The sequence below is a fragment of the Dunckerocampus dactyliophorus genome, chromosome 1, assembly GCF_027744805.1.
Source record: "Dunckerocampus dactyliophorus isolate RoL2022-P2 chromosome 1, RoL_Ddac_1.1, whole genome shotgun sequence".
Taxonomy (NCBI): Eukaryota; Metazoa; Chordata; class Actinopteri; order Syngnathiformes; family Syngnathidae; genus Dunckerocampus; species Dunckerocampus dactyliophorus.
Genome location: NC_072819.1, coordinates 5196171 through 5219698, shown reverse-complemented (window position 1 = coordinate 5219698; position 23528 = coordinate 5196171). Strand labels below are relative to the sequence as shown.

The window sequence follows — 23528 nt, the reverse complement described above, 5'->3', positions numbered from 1 at the left end:
GAAGGACTCATTTTTTTCAGGACCTCATGCAAAAAACACTAGTCAACGGCCTGCTGTTTTTAAGGACCTACTGCCCGAATGCTAGACAAAGCAAATATCCTCTATACAACAGACACACCAGCTGTTTTTAGGCATCTGCTGCAAAAACGCTGGTCAAAGATGCTCAAAGTCTTCTTTTCCTTCAAGGACAAACATTGTGTTTTTCTTTTGCTAAAATGACTGTGAGATTGTTTATACTTGTCTTTGCCAAACGTTAAACGCTCATTCTGTCGATCCCATCATCCGTCCATCTGCGTCTGGGACAAGGTACGCTGAGGGAAATTAGTGAGGGGAGGGGAGGGACGGGGGGGGGGGGATTTGTAGTGTAAAAAAACAGTTTAGCTGAAGTCGAAAAATCGCCCTTGTGGGCTCTCACGCCCTCGTCCCTGCGTTGTCACATTAGCGCTCCGAGGTTGATTATAAAACAAGACGGTCTCTCGATGTAAATATTTAAAGCCCGCTGAGTGAATCTGAGGGAAACTCTGGCGGCTGTTTGGGGAGGGTGGGGGTTGTGGGGGGGTTTACACGTAACCAATAGCAACAGGCTTTATGTTTCATCGCCGCTGCAGACCATTTGGTTGTGATTACATGGAGACTGTTTAGACGACGCACACTTGGAGGCCAATCCCGGCGGACTGTGGTTGAGAACCCCCCCGATTTATCTCACATCTCACTCAGGCTGCGCAAAACTATTATCTTTGGGGTTAAAAATAGGACATAACTCCTCATCAAAGTCGAACATTTATTCCACATTCCAATAATCTCATTAAATAAAAAAGTCCTTCATTGGGAATGGAAAGCGGAATTGAGTTGAGATGTGAGGGGATATCCGTCCTCCGAGTTATCCATCCCTTAATTGGCAGCATGATAGCGGGCGCAGGCGTGAAGGCTGCCCTGATACCGACTCCCCTCTCGTCTCTGGAGATGCAGCGACTGACTCTCCAGATGGCACAAAGCCGGACGACCCGGAGGATAAATCTTTGATTGGCCTCTGCGTGCGAATCCCCCCGGCTTCATTTCCCAACTGGATGATCAGCAGGAGGGGGGAGAATTACATTTGCCTTGCCGACTGTCAGCGGTGGACCGGAGGACAGATGCCTTCACAAGACTTTTTTTATTTATTGTTGATGACAACGATAAACGACTGCTTACTTAACCACAAAGCACTCGAAATTGAGCTGTTTTATGTCAAATATTGCGTCTGAGTTAACAGAACAGCAACGGTATGGAGGGATGGCGTTTCCCCGGCAGTTTTACTGCTTCTGGAGTAGCATCAGAGCCGTAACAGAAGTAGCGGGTTGACCAAATCGCGGTCATTGATTTCACTTCATCATTTTTGACACAAACTGCAAAAAATTGCCCGAAAAAAACATCTTTTTCTGCCTTTTTAACTCCTGTATGGCTGTTGTGTATAACAGGCACCGAAGCAGAATGGGGCACCATTTTCCAACATCTGAGATCATATGAGAGCTGCAACAGAGGCAAGAAACTGCCAAAAACGTGTCTTGTCTGACTGTAAAGCTGGCATTTTTGTTGTATGAATCTTCTGCAACTGATCCTCGGAAAGCCGTGATTCAGCATTCGCAACCCTGCAAATTTGCAGATTTTGGGACAACATTTTTTTCATGCCCCTCATCCCAATTTGAAATACTATTGAGAACTTGTAGTATTTATTTACGCATCTGTACAAACCACTGTATGAGTTGCTGGCACTATGAATAAAGACACTAAAAGATTTGCCAACCTTGAAGAAATTAGTACGGCGCCCCCTACCTCTTAAGTTCCCCTGTGGGGGGTACCGCCCCAAAACTGATCTAATTTTAGAAATACAACTAACCTTTATTTTTGCTGCTTGTCCTCACTAGCATTGCAGGGGTATGCTGGAGCCTATCCCAGCTGACTTTGAGAGAGAGGTGGGGTACACCCTGGACTGGTCGCCAGCCAATCGCAGTATTTTTATTGCAAATGTTATCAAAATCAGAGGACAATGTCAATGTCAAGCTAGCAGGAGCGTTAGGAGTGAGCCTTGTGTCAAAAATGGTCAATTTATGGGTGTCTCAACACAAAAAGCAGGGATGTAATCGGCAAAAACACGGAGTTGCTGAGTTTCATGAGACGTCACATCCGGTTGTTCAGTGTGTATGTGGCCGTAGCTCATGCTTGCCCCCCCAGTCTGCTCACCAGAACTGCCTTTGGGTCACGAGTTGAGACCCAGCAATAGGGAGACAAAGTCGACATGGTCATTTAGTAGTATCAAGTAGTATCAGAGTGGTAACAGAGGCGAGACACCATGTTTTTTTGTTTTTTTTTACGTGTACAAATGATAGCTAAGGATTTCATGTCATCATAGTTAAAGTGCCGAAGAGGATTCTTACCTGCCTGTAAAAACACAACTATTTTCCACATCAATGTTCTGTATAACTGGCTCCGACGCCACAGCGTCAACCCGGATATTTCACAGCTACAGAGGAAGCATCAGAAATGTATCATGGGAATCTTACTGAATACGTTTTTCCTCTATTTGTTCTGTATAACTGGCACCAGTTGTATCAGAACTCTGTTTTTCTATGACCTGCCAGTGATTTCACTTCATCACATTTGAAACAAATTGCGAAAAAAGGATCTCATTTGTGAGCAAAAGCTGCCTTTTTTCTGCACCACTGTTCTGTACAACACGCACCGACATGGAATTGGGTTTTGAAGTCGACAGACGCCGCAATTCACCGGCTTTGGTTTCAAAGCTTCCCACAAATTTGGCGCATCAAAGTCGTAACAGCAGATGCCTTTCATACAGAACCCAGTCAACACACCGTCCCACAATCAGATAGTTAGGTGACATTATTCAGCGTCTTGTTTGTGCTGGATGTTTTAACACAAAGGCAGCATCCCTCTAATTGGTGCATGTTTGGACTTTTTCACTTTTTCCAAGGTTCACCACAGCGAGAAAATCGTGTGATTGGCTGTGGCTAGGCTTTTACGCCAGTTGCCCATCCTGACGCAACCCTGGCTGGGAATCAAACCCATGCCCTCTGCCATGAAAGGCAGAAGCGTGTACCTGTTACACAGTGAAAAAAGTCATGTGTGCAATAAAAAGAAAAAAAGTGTCCCGTCTCTGTCTCCTTACAAACGTGCATCATGATCATCAGGAGTCACGCCAGGAAATGAAGTTGCACTGTATTTATATCGTGCATCAATCATTTTGGGGGGTTCAGGGACCCCCCAAAACGGGAAAGGTACAATAAACTAATGAGCACTCCTCTCTCACTGTCAAGCTGCGTTTGAGTACAGTTACTTAATATTCCATAACACCTTTTTCCAGAACAGCAATAGGATAAAAGAGCTTTTTAGTCTTGAAGCATAAATGATGTATGGTGTTATCTCCCAATGCCTCTGCGCCATTTGACTCGGGGATTTAGCGTTGAGCCGACATTGTAAGCGCGTCCGCCGTCCTCTTGTTGAATTTGTGTAAGCTTCCAGACGTTCTCATCCATTGATCTGCATAATCCATACTATGGGATGGATTTACGGGCCGCGACAACACGGTCTTAAGGATGTTATTTTATAACGTCTCATTTTCTTCCTGGTCCGTGTCATGTGACAGCTGAGCCACGCTACGCGTGCCGGAATGTCGTGGGCGGTGCAGCCCGGCAGCCGTCAGCGCACGCTGCCATGATTTGGGGATTCTGCGGGGAAGCTGGGAAAAACAGGCACTCGTTTGTCACGACACTGTCACCGCAGCAGCTTCTTCTTCTTCCTCCTAATCATCATCATCATCATCGTCGCCCTTCCTCTAACCTCTCCTCGCACCTCCGAGACAAAGAACCCATCAGCGGAGATGAACTCCTCCCTCTCTCAGGATAATAACCTCGGACGTGCCGCTAATTAGGAAGTCAGTGATTTTCATAAAAGTAGTCAATTGTAGGCAACAAAGGAAGCTGATCAGAGGTCAGCCTCGGGATACATGTGGACCTAAGCTTTGTACAAGGCACATGAAAAGTCATGAAAACATGGTTAAATATCTATTAGCGAACAAGCAACCGCGGCCTCCTGGGGAATGAAGCAAAACCAAGAGACTTGCAGCACATCAGTGGCCTTGTTTCACGAGATAATTGCTCGGATTTCCACCTGAGGAATGAGCGCTACCACAGCAGCAAAAGTAGCCACTACTGCAGCGGTGTGCAAACTTTTTGCACTGAGGGCCACTTCGTGAAAAATGAAAGGACGCATTTTGATATTTTGTAAAGCTACACATGTACATTTGCTAAGAAGTTAGATACTGTATATTTGCTCTTTTTTCCCATTTTTGCTGGTGTTTTTTTTTTTTTAATTTGCCAACTATTTCAACTTTCTTCTTAAAAAAATATGCATACATTTTCTTTTGATAATATTATGACTTTATTCACGTAATATTATCACATAATATTTATTCACATAATATTATAATATATATTTTTCCCAACCTCATTTTCCAAATATTACAATTTTTCTCATAACATTACAACTTTTTCTTTACTATTTCAACTCTATGCCACTAAAATGACACAAATTTTTTCAGAATATTACAAGCTTATTCTCTTAAAATTGAGACTTTTTTTCTTGTTAAAATGCAAACCTTTTTTCCCTCTTAATATTTTGACTTTATTCTCGTAAAATTAGACCTCTTTTTTCCATTTCTGTTTTTTTTTTTTTTTAATTTTCCAACCATTTCAACCAGGGATGCTTTAATCGATCACCCACCGATCAAAATCTGCTGATTTCCGTGAAAAAGTACGTGATTAGCATATGCTGATAAATGCCTTTCAAGGCCGATCACAAATGTCTACCACCTGTGCCTCGCACTATTGCAGTCAAATATGTTTTTGTCTAAATCAAGGTGATTTTATGATTCCTTTTGATATCATATATCCAAGAGTAAATTAAAAAATGCACATTTAATCTATGTGATCGGTATCAGACCATTTCACTCATGGATGATCAGTATCGGAATCGGCAGCATCCAACCCTGATTGGAGCGACCCTAATTTCAACTTTCTTTTACTGAATTGTTTTCTCGTATTTATGACTTTATTCCCATAATATTAGAACATTTTTCCCCAATTTAATTATTCCAAAAAATATTTTGTTTTGTTTGTTTGTCATAATATTACGACTTAAAAAAAACACGTTTTCTTTAATATTTCAACTCTATGCTACAAAAATGACATTATTTTTCTTCACGATATTAAGACTTTATTCTCATAAAATTTAGCATTTGTTCTCTTTAAAATACAACTTTTTTCTCTCAATATTTTGACTTTATTCTTGTAAAATCACAGCTGTGTTTTTTTTCAAAATTTCCAACTATTTCAACGTTCTTCTTGTAAATTTTCTTATTTTTTAAATTTATTATTAATTATTTATTTTTTCTCATAATATTACATGTCTATTCTCAAAAAATGGTGACTTTTTTCTTTTTAAAATAGAGCTTAATAAATTATTTTTTTTATTTCTTTAATTTTTTATTTAATTTTCCAACTTTCTTTTTCTTCCAGTAATTTGTAAAAAATAAAAAAAAAATAATTACAATTTTTTCTCGTTAGATTACAACTTCTTAAAATTTTATTGTCTTAAAATTACTAATGTAAAATTACTAATGTTTCAATTTTTCTGTTTTTTTTTCTGAGTTTTCTTGTTAAATTATATTTTTAGAATGTGCTGTGGGCCAATAAAAAGATAGCCGAGGGCCACAAAGGGACCCTGGGCCGCACTTTGGACACCCCTGCTCTTCACTTTCTCTGTTATAAAATGTGTAATCTTGGTCCGTTTCACATTTTCGTCCTGCTTGTCTTCACACTGTAAAACTAGCAGACCTAAACATTGCTCTCTTCTCCTATTGATCGCGAGGATGTGAAGAACGAAGAAGGTGTGTGAAGTGTGTGAAGCAGCACTAATAAACACAACAGCAAAATTTCCATTTTTTGATAGGTTCCCTATTATGCAAGATTGACTTTTTAATGAGGCTTCGCTACATATCTTTAAAAAAAAGTTTAAATGCTAATAGTAGGAAACTTTTCCAGGATTAGTCCTTCTATAACTTCTTTTAATCCAATGATCCCCTGTACTGGTATTGCAAGGTGAATAGAATCATTTTTACCCCCAGGACCAACTGGTCTCCTCTAGAACTCCAGTAGTTTACTGACTAGACTGTCCAATCATAGCTGGGGTCTAAAGTCTGCTGAGCCTCCAACCAATCAAAGCACATGTTTCTGTCAGGTGGAACTCACCGCTTTAGTGCACTGCACGTCCTTCCCAAGCAGCCAGTTGAGCTCCAAGTGTCCTTCGCCCTGGTAGCACGACTGCAGGCGCTCCTTGATGCGCGCGTTGATGTCGCGGATGGTGAATGCGCAAAGCGCCGAGTCGTCGGGCGGCCGGTGAAACTGCTTCTGTCCCTTTGAGAAGACGGCGAAGAGCACATCGTCCTGGGCGTTGATGTGAAGCGAGGCGGCCAGGAAGCGGCCCGGCTTGCCCAGGTAGGCTGCCTGTAGTAGGCGGTACTCCACGCCGTTCTTCACACAACCGATGGGCAGCGAGACGTAGGAGTGGAACTTGCGGTCGTCCTTGCAGAGGCGGACGATGCGTGAGGTGTAGAAAAGGTCGCTGGCCGAGCCACTGGACGACATGCCGTTTTCCGGCGTCTCGGGCTGCACGGTCAGGAAGTAGACGAAGCTGCCGCTGGCGAAGCCGTACACGTAGTAGATGTCAAAGTGGGACACCAGCGCTAGCGTGTCGGACGGTATCTTAATGAGCGAGGACACGAAGTCTGTGTGCAACTCGTAGTCGAGCATGGCGGAAGATTCAGGGTCGCGAGGAAGTTTTCGACTGGAGATGGTCGGGAAGTAATCCTGTTTACCGTCCACCGCCGTCCCAATAAACAGGGTGCCGTCCTGGCCCTGCGACGGCACGATGACCCCGTACATGGTCCCAGTTTGGTTGACGCTGGAGAGGTAGTGCTCTTTCTTGTGCGAGGGCTCCACTAAGATAAACAGGTCGTCCAGTCTGAGGAGTTTGCAGACGCCCTGGTAGAGGCTGCCGCACGCTAGCAAACGGTTCTGCGAGTAGTCGATGAGGAGCAGCTTGTTGACATTGTTGGTGGACACCAGGGGCTCAGAGCAGGGCTGCACGATCAGGGGCGGGTAGCAGGCCTTGTTGTCGTCCTCGGGGCCCGTGTCGTGGGACACCAGGAGGGTCAGGTTGCCCGAGAGCTTGTAGACGCGGTTGACAGCGCCGATGTACACCGCTCCTGTGGTTTGGTGTACGGTCAGGTGGTTTAGGAACCAGTCCCGCCGCTCCGGGTGGAAGCTAGTGAATGTCTGGGCGCCGCAGCCAGCGGGGGGCGCAAGGAGCCACAAGGCTAGCAAAGGCATCAACAATCCCATTATGGATTCAAGTGAGGAAGCCTTCATTTTTAGGGAGAAGACACAAAGGAAGGAATACGGATGGACACCACTGCAGGCTAACTTGTCCGTCCAAGCGTCGCGAGGCTCTTCACATCTTTCTGGGTGGGGGGGAAGAAAGAGGAAAATCGAGTGTTAATTATTCCGGTATGACTCAGGGTCAAGTTCATTCCCGCGGATTAAGAAAACAAAGGGAGGAAAGCGTTAAGGTGCACATTCCTCAAAGACATGCTGGATGGCGGCGGAAAGGAGAGGCAAGTTACGGCAACGGAAATTAGCCTGACCTGACTCACCCTGCACCAAGCCCCAAACACACAACCCTCCCACACAATGACACACAACCCCCACCACACGGTGCAGTGACTCATGACGACATTTCAGGGAGGACAATGGAAAACAAACTTTCAAGAAACGAAATGAAGGCAGAAAAATATGAGAAAAATAAAGGCACTATTTCGATACTGTACCTTTAGAGGAAACAACACGATTCACGCCGATACCGTACGGTGTATAAATCTGCTTTTATTTACAGCGCTGATCTCCAGCTGACTTTATCAGATCATTCCCCGGCAGGGCAGCACGCACTTTATCGGCACGCTCCATCGAAAGCGGCGATGCGTCGGGGGCTAACAAATGTCGAGACAATGACGGGCCTGACATCAAGGAGGATTAGGAGCAGCGGTGCTACAAGCGTAATTACAGCCGAGCTGCAGCCGGAGGGAGGATGTGTTTGGGGGGGCGTCAACTCGGAATTTGCATTTCCAGCAAATCAAAGGTGAAGTTTGGAATAATGAAAGACGAACAAGCATTCCGGGGTTTGGGATTCCCTGATCCAGGTATAGCACCATCAGTGAATGCACGGGAAACACTGAAGGAAGAAAACACAATACAATAAGACATAACGCATGAAGTCGGATGTTACTGTGCTTCCATTCCAGCAGGTCACTTATTTTTACACTTACGACAAACAAACAAAACCAATGAGGTTAAAAGAAAATGGAAAGACGTGTGTGGTATGTCAATCATCTCTGGTATGACACGTTACACACTTGGATTGTTGTTATTTATTCATATTAACAGTGGTGAACTTCTTTTTACACTTGTATGGCACCAACGCACTGGCTAAAAAATAGGTTAGGCAAATCTACAATGCAAATCACCTCTGGTATGCCAAATTAAATTTTGTTATGTATTAATATTGACATGAGTTCATGTCTTGTTACACTTCCAACAAGAAAAAAATCACGTTAAAAGAAAAAAACACACACATAAGAGGCAAATCACGGTCCGAATGACATATTACATGACACGTTACAAGTATATTGTGTTTTATGTATTAATATAAACAGTGCTGAACTTCTTTTTACACTTGTATGACAAGACAGCGTTGGGTAAACATTGTTGGGTAATCTGCGGTTGGAATCAACTCTGGTAAGACACATCACACGTGTTCATGCTCATTCAGTGTATTACATTAACAGCCGCTCACTTCTTTTTACTGGTTTTTAAGTATTGGTATTAACAGTTGTTAACTTCTTTTTACACTTACGACAAGAGAAAAAAGCTGCACTAAAAACAAAAAAGCAAGCTGCGTGGGGTAAATCTGTGGCGTGAATCATCGCTGGTATGACGCACGATACATTTTTGTTGTTTTTAAGTACTAACTTGAACAATGGTTGACTTCTTTTTACACTTGCATGACAAGAAAACATTGGTGGGAAAAACAAAAAGTTGAGGTAAATCTGTGGTTCGAGTCACCGCTGGTATGACGTATTACACGCTGTTATCGTTGAATGTATTCATATTAAAAGCTGTTCACTTCTTTTTACACTTCCAACAAGAAAAAAACTGTTGAAGCAAAAACGAAAGACATGTGAGCTAAATCTGTTTTTATATATATATATTATATTATTAGGTATTTCAATATTAATATTGATTAAATATTTCTTTGTATGTCCTGTATATATTAATATATATATATTTTAGGTATCGTTAGTAATAATGTGATTAACGGTGGTTCACTTCTTTTTGCACTTGTACATGACTTAATGATAACATGGCCAGTACAGTTAAATGGTGGCCGCAGCTTGACCCTGGCACAGACTATTTCCATTTGTACAATTTCCTGTGGGGAAAAATGTATCAGGGCAGGGCAGGAGATGTCATACTCCAACGCAGGGGTGTCCAAACGTTATTTACAGCGAGGGCCACCACATACTGAAAAGTGAAAGAAGGCAAGGGTCACTTTGATATGATAAGAAGTTTGATAGATTTAAACAAAAAAAAACTCATGAAATGTCAACTATTTTCTTGTTAGAATACGACTTTTTTCTCTGAATATTTATTTACTTATTTTATTCTTGTAATATTTTGACTTTATTCCCACGGTATTCTAAATTTTTCCCCAACCTAATTTTCCAAAAATTATAACTTTATTTTGTTTTGTTTCTCATAATATTACAACTTAAAATAATAACAACAACAACAACAACAATAATAATAATAATAATAATAATAATAATAATTGAATATTTCAACTCTATGCTACTAAGTGATTATTTTTCCTCATAATATTACAGGTTTATTCTCATAAAATTGTGACTTTTTTCTTGTTGGAATACAACATTTTTATCATCACATTATAACTTTTTCCGCAACCTAATTTTACAAAAATTACGTTATTTCATTTTTCGGTTTGTTTCTCATAATACTACAACTCTTAAATTCTTTATTTCTTTAATATTTCTTCTTTTCTCCTTCTAATCCAACATTATGCTTGTTAAATGATGACTTTTTCTCATTGGATTACAGCTGAAATGATATTTTTAGAATGTGCTGCGGGCCTATTGAAAAACAGCTGGGGGCCGCACCTTGGACACCCCTGCTCTAAAACATGAACGTGCCGATTGAAAAAGCTGACTCAGCAGTCACGTGTTTGATTTTTCTTGAGCTTGCACAAACAAAGAGGAGAGGAAGCAGCGACTACGCGGTGCTAATAAAAGACTTGTGGGACAGATAAAGAACATCCGACACGTGCAGAACAGTTTAGTCTTTCCAGACTTCATATGCATCAATAAACTTGCAGTGCACGTCCTGAGGGTCCTTTAATTACTGCTTTGGCCCATTCTGGGGGTTCTGGTGCCAGCGCCCAATCATTCACCACTCATCTTTCCTGCTCCCCAGAAAGCAGCGTTAATGGACGAGTTCCACCCAGCAGCATTCCCACGCTCGCGTTTGTGCTAACACACAATTTGTCTGTTCCAGGGTCAAACTGTGGCCACCATACAAGCATTATTAAGTGTGCAGGCAGTGTTTCAAGGCACTTTCTAACATCCTTGACTGTGGAGAAATGAACACGCTTTGTTACGAAAATGTGTGAAAAAAGGGTTTCTTTAACGTTAATTGAATGATTATTATTTTTATGAATGGAAATCCTACACAGGCTGGATGTATGAAAGTTAGCTATGTGAACTATCGCTTTACAAGGAAATACTTTTAGTAGCCTTTTCATTGTATACTTGAAGGGGGCCATAATTGGAGACAGGCTGCTATTTCCTATGCCTTACTGTTTAACTTGAATAATGATCTGGAGTGCATGAGAAAGTGCAAAGGAAACCCGAGCTCTCTTAAGGTCACATGCTCATTTATGAAGCATAGAGGCAGCCATTCCTGAAAATGATCTTGGATTTTTCCATTTGTCAAAAGCATATTGGGAAGGACGCGTCAAAAGAGAAACCTGTCGGTAGCATGCTAAGCGTCTCGGCGTTGGCGCACACAGCACGTTGGGACGTTGTCTTTGGAGAGATAAAGAACATCAACACGTAAATCCCTTCACGCCGACCCAACGCATGCGTTGTTGTCACGACAGGAAGAGGAAGAAAAGGGAGATTGTAATTTCATGCCTGTGGATTAGCGCCTTATTCCCTTTAATGATGACGGTGCGGCGTGAAATCTCAGCGCCTAAGCGGAAGCTGATGACGGCGTTCTGCCGCCATCACAACAACATCAATGAAAGACAAGCAGATGTTTTTTGTTGTTGTTTTTTCCGTCCTTGCAATTAATTTCATTCCTGGCAGCGTTTCCACCGAGACGAACATTCGCTGCTCATGAGAGGATTTCCTTCAAAATGAACTTGTTGCCGGGATGACGACGTGTTCAAGAACGTGAACAAGAACGTGAACAAGAACGTGAACAAGAACGTGAAGTAGACCAGGGACGCAGACACCAGCAGACGTAAGCAGGAACAAGAACGCCAACGCCAACAACAACAACAAAGGCATGAGCCTGGAACACAGCACCAACGTAAACAACAACGTGAACACAAACACTAAGAACTGGTTTATACTCTTCATCCATCCAACCATCCATCATTCTATCCATCCACCCTTCCTTCCTTTCATTCAACCTCCATTCCTTCCATCATCCATCCATCCATCCACCACTCCCTCATCCACCCTTCTATTCATCCATCATTCTATCCCTCCATCCAGCCATGTATTCATCCATCACTCTATCCCTCCATCCAGCCATCTATTCATCCATCATTCTATCCCTCCATCCAGCCATCTATTCATCCATCATTCTATCCCTCCATCCAGCCATCTATTCATCCATCATTCTATCCCTCCATCCAGCCATGTATTCATCCATCCACCCACCATCATCAGCATTCTATCCGATCATCCTTATTCCTTTCACCCATCCATCCATCCATCTTTCCTTCCTTTCATCCAGCCTTTCATCCTTCATGCCATGCATGCATCCACCCTTCTATCCCTCCATCATCCATCCACCATTCTATCCTGATTCTTATCATCCATCCATCAGTCTATCTCTCCATCCACCCTTCATTCCATCATTCTAGCCATCATCCTTCCTTCCTGACATCCATCCATTCACCCCTCATTCCATCATCCATCCATCCTTCCATTCCTCCATCATCCAATCAATCAATCCTCCTTTGCATTCATCCATCCATTTACCCCTCATTCCACCATCCATCCATCCATCCTTCTATCATCCATCCTTCCTTCCTGACATCCATCCATTCACCCCTCATTCCACCCATCATCCATCCATCCATCCATCATTCTATCATCCATCCTTCCTTCCTGACATCCATCCATTCACCCCTCATTCCACCCATCATCCATCCATCCATCCATCATTCTATCATCCATCCTTCCTTCCTGACATCCATCCATTCACCCCTCATTCCACCCATCATCCATCCATCCATCCTTCAGTCATTCTATCATTCATGCTTCCTTCCTGACATCCATCCATTCACCCCTCATTCCACCCATCATCATTCATCCATCCTTCCATCCATCATTCATCCATCCATCTATCATTCTATCATCCATCCTTCTATCCATCCATCATCCGTCCATCCATCCATCATCCATCATTCTATCCATCCATCCATCCATCATTCATCCATCATCTATCATTCTATCCATCCATCATCCGTCCATCCATCCATCATCCATCCATCCATCCGTCCATCCATCCATCCATCCATCCATCCATCCATCCATCCATCCATCCATCCAAAGAGGAGTTAGTTGTCTTCCTCCTAGCCAACAGAAGTGTGTTGAGTAATTGCCATCATTTCATTGGCTGTGCTTCCCTGCATGGAAGCCACAATGAAACATCGCCACACACACACCCACACACACACACACACACCCACACACACACACACCACTGAAGGTGTTCTTGTCATACACTGTAATGCAGACAGGATCTATCAAGATGATCTACTGTATGTGGCAGCAGTGCTCCAGGTCAAAGGTCCCTGCTGTTTTTAACAGTAGGTCCTTAAAAGGTACAAACAGCAGGTTTGGAACAACAGGCGTGTTGTTGTCATGTAAAGGATCTCTGACTAGGATTTTTTCGGTAGATTCCTAAAAACAGCATAGCGCTCCTGTGATATAGATGATCTTTGCCTAGAATAATTGGACATGCTAAGAGAAGGAATGCAAGGCCGGCCTTTGCTCCGTGTGTTCACTTTGCATTAAAAACAGCATCAGTGTGGTCATTTATGGCACATTAAAGCACACTCGAGTGCCATTAAGTGTGCACACGAGTGCACTTTGCACTGGGTGGGCGTTCCACTATAGTGATCCTCATCATCCTCAGAGACATCATCATTAAAACACACCGTGGCGACACGGGGGTGGGGGTATAATTGAGTCTCAGCCTGGCGCATCATCAAGGGCACATGAACGTGTCACGAAAAGCAGCAGCAAGCTGGTTTATGTGTAAAAAGATGACACCCGCGCCGCGTCATCCTCACTCTAATGACTTCTGCCCGCCTTTCCCGCCTGCCGGAAAGTTCCCTGTCATGATCTCCAGCAAGAGAGGATGCTTTAATTGCCCCCCCCGACACAAATAGCATCCTTGCTGTTAGCTTACATCCTAGTCTGTCTTCATCTCAGGAAAAAAAACACACAGCCTCTGCTCTCTATTGTGGTCCATTTCCATAAATATGAATTGTAAAAAGAAGAGGGGAATGCTTGACGGGCGCGTGAGACAACAAGCAGAGTGGGATGTCACCCAGACGAGAAGCGAGCGCTGACGAGCCGGAGGGCATCGATGTTGAACGATGCTTTCAAAAAACCCCACGAAGGAATTCCACCTGTCTTCCAACTGCGAGCACATTTTGAGGGGACAGTAAGCTTACACCCCCGTACAAGCTGTACGCAGACTACTTTATATTCTAGCTAAGTGTCATTTCTTCAGCGCTGCCCCATGAAAATCAAATACTTGGAGACATGTGAGGGGTGTGCTCACATTCGTTCACTTTATTCATCAAATGTTTCTCATCACATCATGTCAGGGGTGCCCAAAGTGCGGCCCGGGGGCCATTTTCAGCCCGCAGCAGTTTTTTTTATTGGCCCGTGACGCATTCTAAAAATGTAATTACCAAAATAATGAATTTAATAAACTAAATTTAACAAAAAACAGAACAAAAACAGCAAATATGGAAAAATCTGCAGTCATTTTACAAGAATAAGGTCAAATTATTAAGAGAAAATAGAACCACATTTTAGTAGTATAAAGTTGAAATATTAAAAAAAAAACATACAAAACATACAAAAATATGAGAAACAAAAAAAAAAACAAAGTTGTAATTTGTGGAAAATTAGGTTGTGGAAAAAGATAGAATATTACAAGAATAAAGTCAAAATACTCTGAGAATAAAGTCATAATTACGGAAGAAGAAAGTTGAAATGGTTGGATTTTTTTTTTTAAACAAACAACAGCAGAAAGAAGAAGAAACGGCTGTAATTTTACATGAATAAAAACAAAATATTACGAAAAAAAGTTGTATTGTAATGACAAAAAAATCGCAATTTTACGAGAATAAACTCGCAATATTTTGAGGAAAAACAAAGTCATTTCAGTAGAATAGAGTTGAAATAAAAAAAAAAACAATTGAAGTTATTTTTTTAAGACGTAATATGAGGGAAATTTTGGGGGGGGGGATTAAGATGGGGAAAAAGTTATAATAATATGGGAATAATGTCGAAAACGATGGGAATAAAGTCATAAATTGAAGAAGAAAATTTACAGGAAGAAAGGTGAAATTATCAGAAAAGGAAAACAACAGCTGTAATTTTACACAAATAAAGTCAAAATATTAAGATAAAAAAGTTGGATTCTACCGAGGAAAAAAGTCACAGTTTTACGAGAATAAACTCGTAACGTTATGAGGAAAAATAACATCATTTTAGTAGCAACGAGTTGAAATATTAAATAAGTGATTTTTTTTTAAAAGTCGTAATATGAGAAACTCACCAAAAAAGTTGTCATTTTTACTTTGGGGAAAAAGTTATGATGTAATGGGAATAAAGCAAAAAAAGTCAAAGTTACGAGAGAAGAAAATGTACAGGAAGAAAGGTGAAACTGTTGGAAAAATCAACAGCAGAAAAGAACAAAAACAGCTGAAATTTTACATGAATAAAGTCCAAAACATTAAGAGAAAAAAGTTGCATTCTAACGAGGAAAAAAGTCGCAATTTTACAAGAATAAACTCCTAATATTATAAGGAAAAATAACATCATTTTACTAGCAAAGCAATATGAACTAAATGTTTGATTCTTTTAAAGAGAATCAGGAAGAAAAGGTGGAAGGACACCCCCGCGCTACGCAACAGACTTGCACACTAGCCTGTTTATTTTCTTGCGGCATCCAAATAAACAAACGGTGAATCCGGGACACACAAACAGAACGTAACCTCATCTCAAAGACGTTTGAATTTAACAAGAAAATTGCCAATGAACTCAACGCCAGGGAACATCTCCCCCAATAAACGTAATGGAGAGTGCAGTCCCGTTAATGGGCTCTTTTTAGGGGCGCAGCTCGCATAAAGGCGGGACGTGAAAGCGTGTCGGGGCGCTTCAGTCAAGGAGGCCACGCGGCGGTGTCAGGCTATACATTATTAACCGTGCACAAAGGCAAGGACGCCTGTAAAATACGAAGACCGCCCGAGCGAGGCATAACGACAAATAGCATCGGCGGTGAATTAAACCTGACAGCCAAATGAATTTTACGGGGTTTTACGCTGCAGGCGAGTTGAAGCCAGCATTTTTTTTATCTAAAAAAATGACAATGAATGAATGTAATGTGCATGCCGGGCCAGCAGTTGGCGACGTACGTGTTTATACATGATGAACTAACTTCAACAGACAGTTTTTTCCCAGTTTTTTGATGCTTTTTCCAGTAAAAGAGAGTCAAGTGTGAGCGACTACTTTGTGGGCTAAATCTTCCGGCACATTTAGGAGGCGCTGAAGCAGACAAATGGACTTGGCAAAGCAGACGCTTGGCAGCAGGTAGCAGGTGCAAAGGGCAGCCTGGGGGCGGGGGGGGGGTGGAAGATTGCACTGTGATGAGCAACAGCTGTAAAGTCAAGGAGCGTGGAAGGAAAGGAATAAAAGAAACTCACTCGTCTTAGCGGCTGCTGCTGACGTCCCAGACGACACCGCGTGTTTGCTGTGTTTGCTTTCGCTATCAAAGCACGCTCCCTCGCCCTCGCCCACCGCGCCTTATCTGCCTGCACACGCTGAACAAATACTACACTCTGACCTGTGCTGCGCAAGACCTGAATATTCTGCAATCAACTGAATGAGCATGCTTTTTATCCCCCAAAATGACTTAGCATCACCAGGTCATTAAAGACACACTATGTAAACTTACTTGTCATAAGAAGGACCTCTGATTCATTTACAGTTCAAGGAATTATAGTGGCCCATTCAGGACACTTCTCATGTTGCTTCCATCCACTTATTTTCCTGTAGCAAGACATTATTAAAGCCACCTTATGTAAAAATCGGACATTTAATGACCACCTGCTAAATCATCCAATGCCAAACTGCCTTGTAAAAAGGAGAAAAGCATCTTTTTTTTTATTAACATGGCAACCTCGGAGAACTTACATAGCGCTGTGTGTTATGGGTGGACCAGCCAGGACATCATTTGTGTCATTTTTATGCAATAAAACCCTCTTTTGTCACGTGTTGAGCTCATAAATATCAGGGTAAACATGCTTTTCATGATCAAACAAATTTTGCGCACATTCGAGGAATGTGGGAAAAAATGTGACCAAAAATAGCACCTTCAAAACAATATGGATGCTACACTGGCTCAGATGAGCTATTTTAGCGCCTGTTGTAAGTAACATTGGTGGACCAGGCAGGACACACTCGTGTTGTTTGAGCCACAAATATAAGCTTACTTCATGCTTAGCTAGACATTAAAGTCACCATAGGTAAAAATCGGACCTTAAACGACGGGCTACTAAATAATTCAATTCCACACTTGCTTGTAAAAAGGAGACTAGGATGTTTTTTTTGTTAATAACATGGCAACATTGGGGAACTTATGTAGCACTATAGCATATGGTTGTATGGGTGGGCCAGCCAGGACCGCCATTGTGTCATTTTCATTAAAAAAATAATATTTTTTTTCATGTTTTGAACAAATAAAAATCTCACAAAATTGGTATAAAAATGCTTTTCATTATCAAACATAAAGCACGTTAGCATGTGGCGCATAATCGGGGTACCTGGGATTTAACGACACATTAAAGCAACATTATGTGAAATTCTGACATTTAAAATAATAGCTGAAAGCAACATGGATGCTACACTGGCTCAGATTCGCTATTTTGGTGCCTATTGTAAGTAATAGTAACATTGGTGGACCAGCCAGGACACACTTAGGTTGTTTGAGCTACAAAAATAAACTTTTTCATGCTTAGCTAGTCATTAAAGCCGCCGTATGTAAAAACGGACCGTAAACGACCACCTGCTAAATCATTCAGTTCCAAAACCGGCTTGTGAAAAGGAGAGTGACACCATTTTTTTATTACCATGGCAACCTCTGAGGAGTGCTATATTGCTATGTGATATTGGTGGACCTGCCAGGACAAGATTTGTGTCACTTTTATGCAAAAAATAATACATTTTTTCAGGTTTTCAACAACTGAAAATTTCCCTAAATTGGGATAAACATGCTTTCCATGATCAAACATCAGCTCATTAGCATGCAGCGCTTATTCAAGACCTCTGGGCTTTAGCAACCCGTTAAAGACACAATATGTAAAACTTTGACCTAAAAAATAATAGCTTCAAAGCCACATGGGTGCTACACGGGCACGGAGTAACTAATTCAGCGCTGGGAGTAGGTAATAGGAGCGTTGGTGGACCAACCAGGCCATACCCGTGTTGTTTGATCCACAAAAATAAAGTTTCTTCATGTTTAGTTAGACATTAAAGCCACGGTATGTAAAATTTAGAAACTAAAATAAAGCAATAAAGCAATACGGATGCTATATCTGATGGCTCAGATTAGCTGTTGTAGCACCAATAGTAAGCAATAATAACATTGGTGGACCAGCCAGGACAGGCTCATACTGATTGAGCCACAAAAAAATAACATTTCTTTATGTTTAGCTGGACACGACACACACCGGGACACTCTCATGTTGTTTAAGCCACAAACATAACTTTTCTTCATGTTTAGCTAGTCATTAAAGCCACAATGTGTAAAAATAGGATCTTAAATTCACATCTTCAAAGCAATATGGACATTACACTGGCTCAGATTAGCCATTTTGGTGGCATAGCAAGTAACGGTCACGCAGGTGGACCAGCCAGGAAACACTCATGCTGTTTGAGCCACAAAAATAATCATTTTTCATGTTTCACGAGACATTAAAGCTACCGTATGTGAAATTTCGAGCCTCAAATAACAGCTTCAAAGTAACGTAAGCTACGCTGGCTTGTAATGAGGAGAACAGGATCTTTGTTGCTCCCGACGCACCTTCAGATGGCTACTCCAGTCTTATATTGGTGGACCAGCCAGGACAACTAAAGCCTCCATATGCAAAAGTTGGACTTCCAACCAACAGCTACTAAGTCATTAGGATAGTGCAGGGAGAATAGAGTTGCTACTTTGGTAACATCGGAATAGCGCAATAATCTGTGTACCAGCCAGGACGCGCTAACGCGTACAAAACATATACAGTACGTGCAAAAGTGTTGGGACAGCTGCCAAATTCCACTTCCAATTGAACAAACGGAACAATACGAGTGTGGTGGGCGGGTCCGGGTGGGTGGTGAGGAAAGAAGGAAGTAGGGAAGGAGGTAAGGAAGGAAGGACGCCATGCAGTCGCCACCCTGGCTGTGTAACGAGCTCCTTAAAGCTGGCATGTGGTCTTGGCTGCTATGTGGGGCAAATTCACACACTGGCATGCACGGGTGGGGGGTTGGCAGGGACATGTAGGAAGTATTGACGTACACTAGCGTACTACATTGGCATGTTTATTCATTAGCGCTTGTGATCTAATATTTCCGTCAGCCTAGATGTGTTATGTAAGAGTTACTGCTGGTGGCTTTAATTAGCGGCCATGGGGCGCGGGGTCACGTCACTCAAAGTAATCCCTTCATTTGCAGCCACATCGAAGGGTTTTGGTCATGTGATCATGCCACTGGAACCACAGAGGGAAAGCCCACCCAAAAAAAAGTACCCCCAAGCGGGATGTGCTTTAAAATGATGTAACCATGCGGTGATGCAACACAGATATGCTAAAAGTCAATTTGCCACCAAATTCATTAATAGCACGGCTGGGAGGGACGGCGAGAGGGGCTGACGGGGCAATGATTATGCCAACCAATCATGGGCATGGAGGCAGCACAGGAAGAACAAACAGTTTTGCTAAATGTGAATTGTCAAACAATGTAAAATTCGTATGAATGAGAATTTGGTGTGTCACATGCCACATGATGCCATCATGCTAATTGTTAGCACACTAACACCTAGCATGATAACACAGTCTATATGTAAGTTTATACCTATGAAAGTGGTTAGAAATTCTAATATGCTAACATTAACATGTTGCCAATGTTAACATGCTCACAGTAAGCATGATAACACCTAACACTATGTATGTTTATACCTTTGAAAATAGCAAAACATCTAACATGCTAATTCTAGCAATGCTAACATGCTAGCTCATAACATGCCAACACCTAGCATAATAGCGCTTAGTTTTTGTGTAAGTTTACAGCAATGAAAATAACTTCAATGCTAACATGATAACTAGCATATTAACAATGGTAACATGATAACTGTTAACATAATAACTCCTAGCATGATAACACTAAGTGTCTATGGAGGTCCTATGAAAGGATAACATGAGCATGCTAGCAATGTTAACATGTTTGCATGTTAACACCTAACATGCAAACACTGTCTATATAAGTTCATACTTTGAATATAGCAAAAAAGTTAAATGCTAATGTCAGCAATGATAACATGCTAGCTGTTAGCATGCTAACACTTACCATAGTCTTTGTGGACATTTATACCAATGAAAATGACTTAAATGCTAACATGCTAAAAGTACCATACTAATAATGCTAACTGTTAGCATGCTTACCTAATATGAAAACACTGTCTATGTAAGTTTTTACCTTTTGAAATAGCAAAAAACCGAACATGGTAATTTTAACATGTTAACAATGCTAAAATGCTAGCTGCTAGCATGCTAACACCTAGCATGATAGCGCTGAGTCTTTAGTTTATACAATACCGTATTCTCCTACCGCACAGACCAATGGTTACGTGACGGCGTGAGGTTCCCAAAGTTAGCGCCTCAGGCGTCACCTGACTGCTATGACAAATTGCTCAACAAGAATTCTGCTAATTGCGTGTAATAAAATATTTGAAGTACTTTAAACGTGACCATGATTTTTGACCAGAATAGTTTCCTGCCTAAACGGGCTGCTGGAGTTTTTAAAACACAAATGAACTTATTGACCAATACATAACAAACTACATTAAAGCACACATTTATTGTTTGAATGTAAATATCGTAAAATAGTTTTGGTCCCTTGAAGGACTAGCAGGCGGGACTTTGAATGATGAGTTTATGGTCAGATTTTTAGAAGCAAAGAAATACATTTTTCATCTACTGTAGGTCAATGAACACAAACTTGTGTGAGTGTGTGACCCGGTGGCCTGCTCAAGGGTCAAAGTTCAACCAGGAGCTCCTGACAAACAGCACTATCTTATCGTGTTGAGGATTTATGGGAAACTAGACGTGCACATGCTGTCTTTTTGTCAAACCCCTGTACGGGGTCGGAGGTCACGCCTGGGTTTTAGCATCGCAGATGAAGCTAACAGTGCTTGAAACCCAACGTTCGAGTCCAGAAGCTGCAATGGGGTAATGACACCACTTTTTAAGGCGCTAACAGCCGTAAGCTACAATTTGACTGTCTGAGAGGCAACACATTTCAAAATCTATAGTTGTTTTGTGTTGGCATACAACAAGAACCCCTGAAAATGTGAAAAAAGTGAGATTTACACGGAATAATGTGCCGTATATGCTCTAGTCACTTAACCGTCGCCGGGCGTCTGGTCTAAGAGCGCAAATAACCACCGGGGTCTCAAATTAGCACTACATGAAAAAACACTGGCATTAACAGCAACCTTCTCATGCAGTTTTTTTTTTTTAATTACCTCCCCAAGATGGCTGTTGCTGCGTTTGAAGCAGCATGAGTGACAAAGTCTACCTCTGCATGCGCTTTTTAAATTGCTGCTACTAAGCTGTTGGTGTGAAAGTCGTGTGTGTTACACTTGTCACACTGTTCAACTCACACGGTCAACTCATCAGCGATGTTAATGCTGACAAAGCAGTTTGCTTCTTGCCGCTATTACAGCATTGGTTCTGTTGCTGCGATGTTATGCAACATAGTTGTTGATAAAGAAGAAAATACCTGTAAGTTGTTATATATTCTACAACATATTTAGCCACTTTTGGAAGTTGACAAATGGCTTGATGACATATTTAACTGTAAACATATCCAGCTCTGCATTCGCTTTAAAATGCTGCTGCCCAGCTGCGGGTGTGAAAATCCTGCACGTTACGCTTGTCGTACTGTTGTTTACATTCAACCCATCAGTGCTATTAATGCTGACTCAGCAGTTGGCTACTTACTGCTATTATAACATTGGTTCTTGATTGGTTCATGATTAAATCAACATAGATGAAGTTATTATACATTGTACAACATATATGGGCACATTGGCACTGACAAATGGTTTGATAACATTTTTAGCGCTGTATGTGCTTTAAAATGTTGCTTCCTAGCTGTCGGTGTAAAGGCCCTGCATGTTACACTTGTCATACTACAATATTGGTTTTGTTGCTGCTGTGTTCTGCAATATACTTGTTCATAAGGAATAAATTAAGATGTTATATCGTCTAAAACATATTTTAGAAGTTGACAAATGGCTTGATGACATATTTGGCTGTCCAAAATAACGTCTGTGTGCATATCTAGCTCTGCATGTGCTTTAAAATGTTACTACTCAGCTGTTGGTGTGAAAGTCATGCGTGTTACACTTGTCGTAGTATCTTTTACAATCAACTCATCAGCGCTGTTAATGCTGGCGGAGTTATTACAACATTGGTTCTGTTTTTTTATGCCTTCCAAATCATGATTAAAGGTAACCAAATTCAAGTTGTCATATATTGTAAAACATATTTGGGCACTTTTGGAAGTTTACAGATGGTTTGATGACATAGTTAGCTGCCCGAAATGACATCTAGCTCTGCATGCGCTTTAAAATGTCGCTACTCAGCTACTGGTGTGAAAGTTGTGCGTGTTACACTTGTCGTACTGTCAATCAACTCATCATCACTGTTAATGCTGACAGAGCTGTTTGCGCCTTACTGCTATTACAACATTGGTTCTGTGGCTGCTATGCTGTGCGATATACTTGTTCATAAAGAAGAAATTAAGTTCTTGCACATTTTGCAGCATTTTGGACATCAGAAGTTGACAGATGGTTTGATAACATATGGAGCTGTCCAACAGAACGCATTTAGCACGTATTTAGCTCTGCATGCGCTTTAAAATGTTGCGACCAAGCTTTTGGCGTGAAAGTCGTATCTGTTACATGTGTCGCACTGTTGTTTACAATCAGTTAATGCTAGCTGAGCAGTTTTCTACTTAACGTTACTACAACATTGGTTCTGTTGCTGTCGTGTTGTGCAATTGTGCAAAAATAACGTGCTATATATAATAGGTTTTCACATGTAGGAAACAACAGCCTAGCGTTTTCTAGCTAAGATCAGTTGTAGTTTGGTGTTTTTTTTACAGCATCCTTCATTAACACAGAAGAATGAATAAAGCGTAATGCGCGTTATGAGAGCAAATAACAGGAAGCAGGAAACTCCTTGTGTTCCGACACGCAGCGCCCACTGCGGGAGAACCGGCAGCGCTCCGTCTGTTCCCCTTTCCCACCTCGCAGCCAAACAAACTGGCTCTAATTTGATCAGGGCGCCGCAAATGGAGTTGGCGTCTAGTTACTTAGGCCAATCTTCGCCCTCGGATGCGTCGCATTAAAGCGGCGGGCGCTTGAGGAAAGAGGACGCTTTGCTGACAGGGAGACGCAAAACACGGCCGGCCAGGGACGGATTTGCCTAACAATGCTTTTATTTACTCCAAACTTTTTCCAGCAAGGGCTACATGATGAAAT

General features: G+C 41.7%; 1 protein-coding gene across 1 annotated transcript in view; it reads right to left on the bottom strand.

Moving 5' to 3' along the window:
* plxna2 (plexin A2) overlaps positions 1-23528 on the bottom strand; it is a 231996-nt gene that overhangs the window by 194055 nt on the left and 14413 nt on the right. The window contains exon 2 of the mRNA XM_054783875.1: positions 6303-7573. Coding sequence (XP_054639850.1) covers positions 6303-7481 — 1179 coding nt within the window. The 5' untranslated portion in view covers positions 7482-7573. The remainder of the gene's footprint in view (positions 1-6302; positions 7574-23528) is intronic.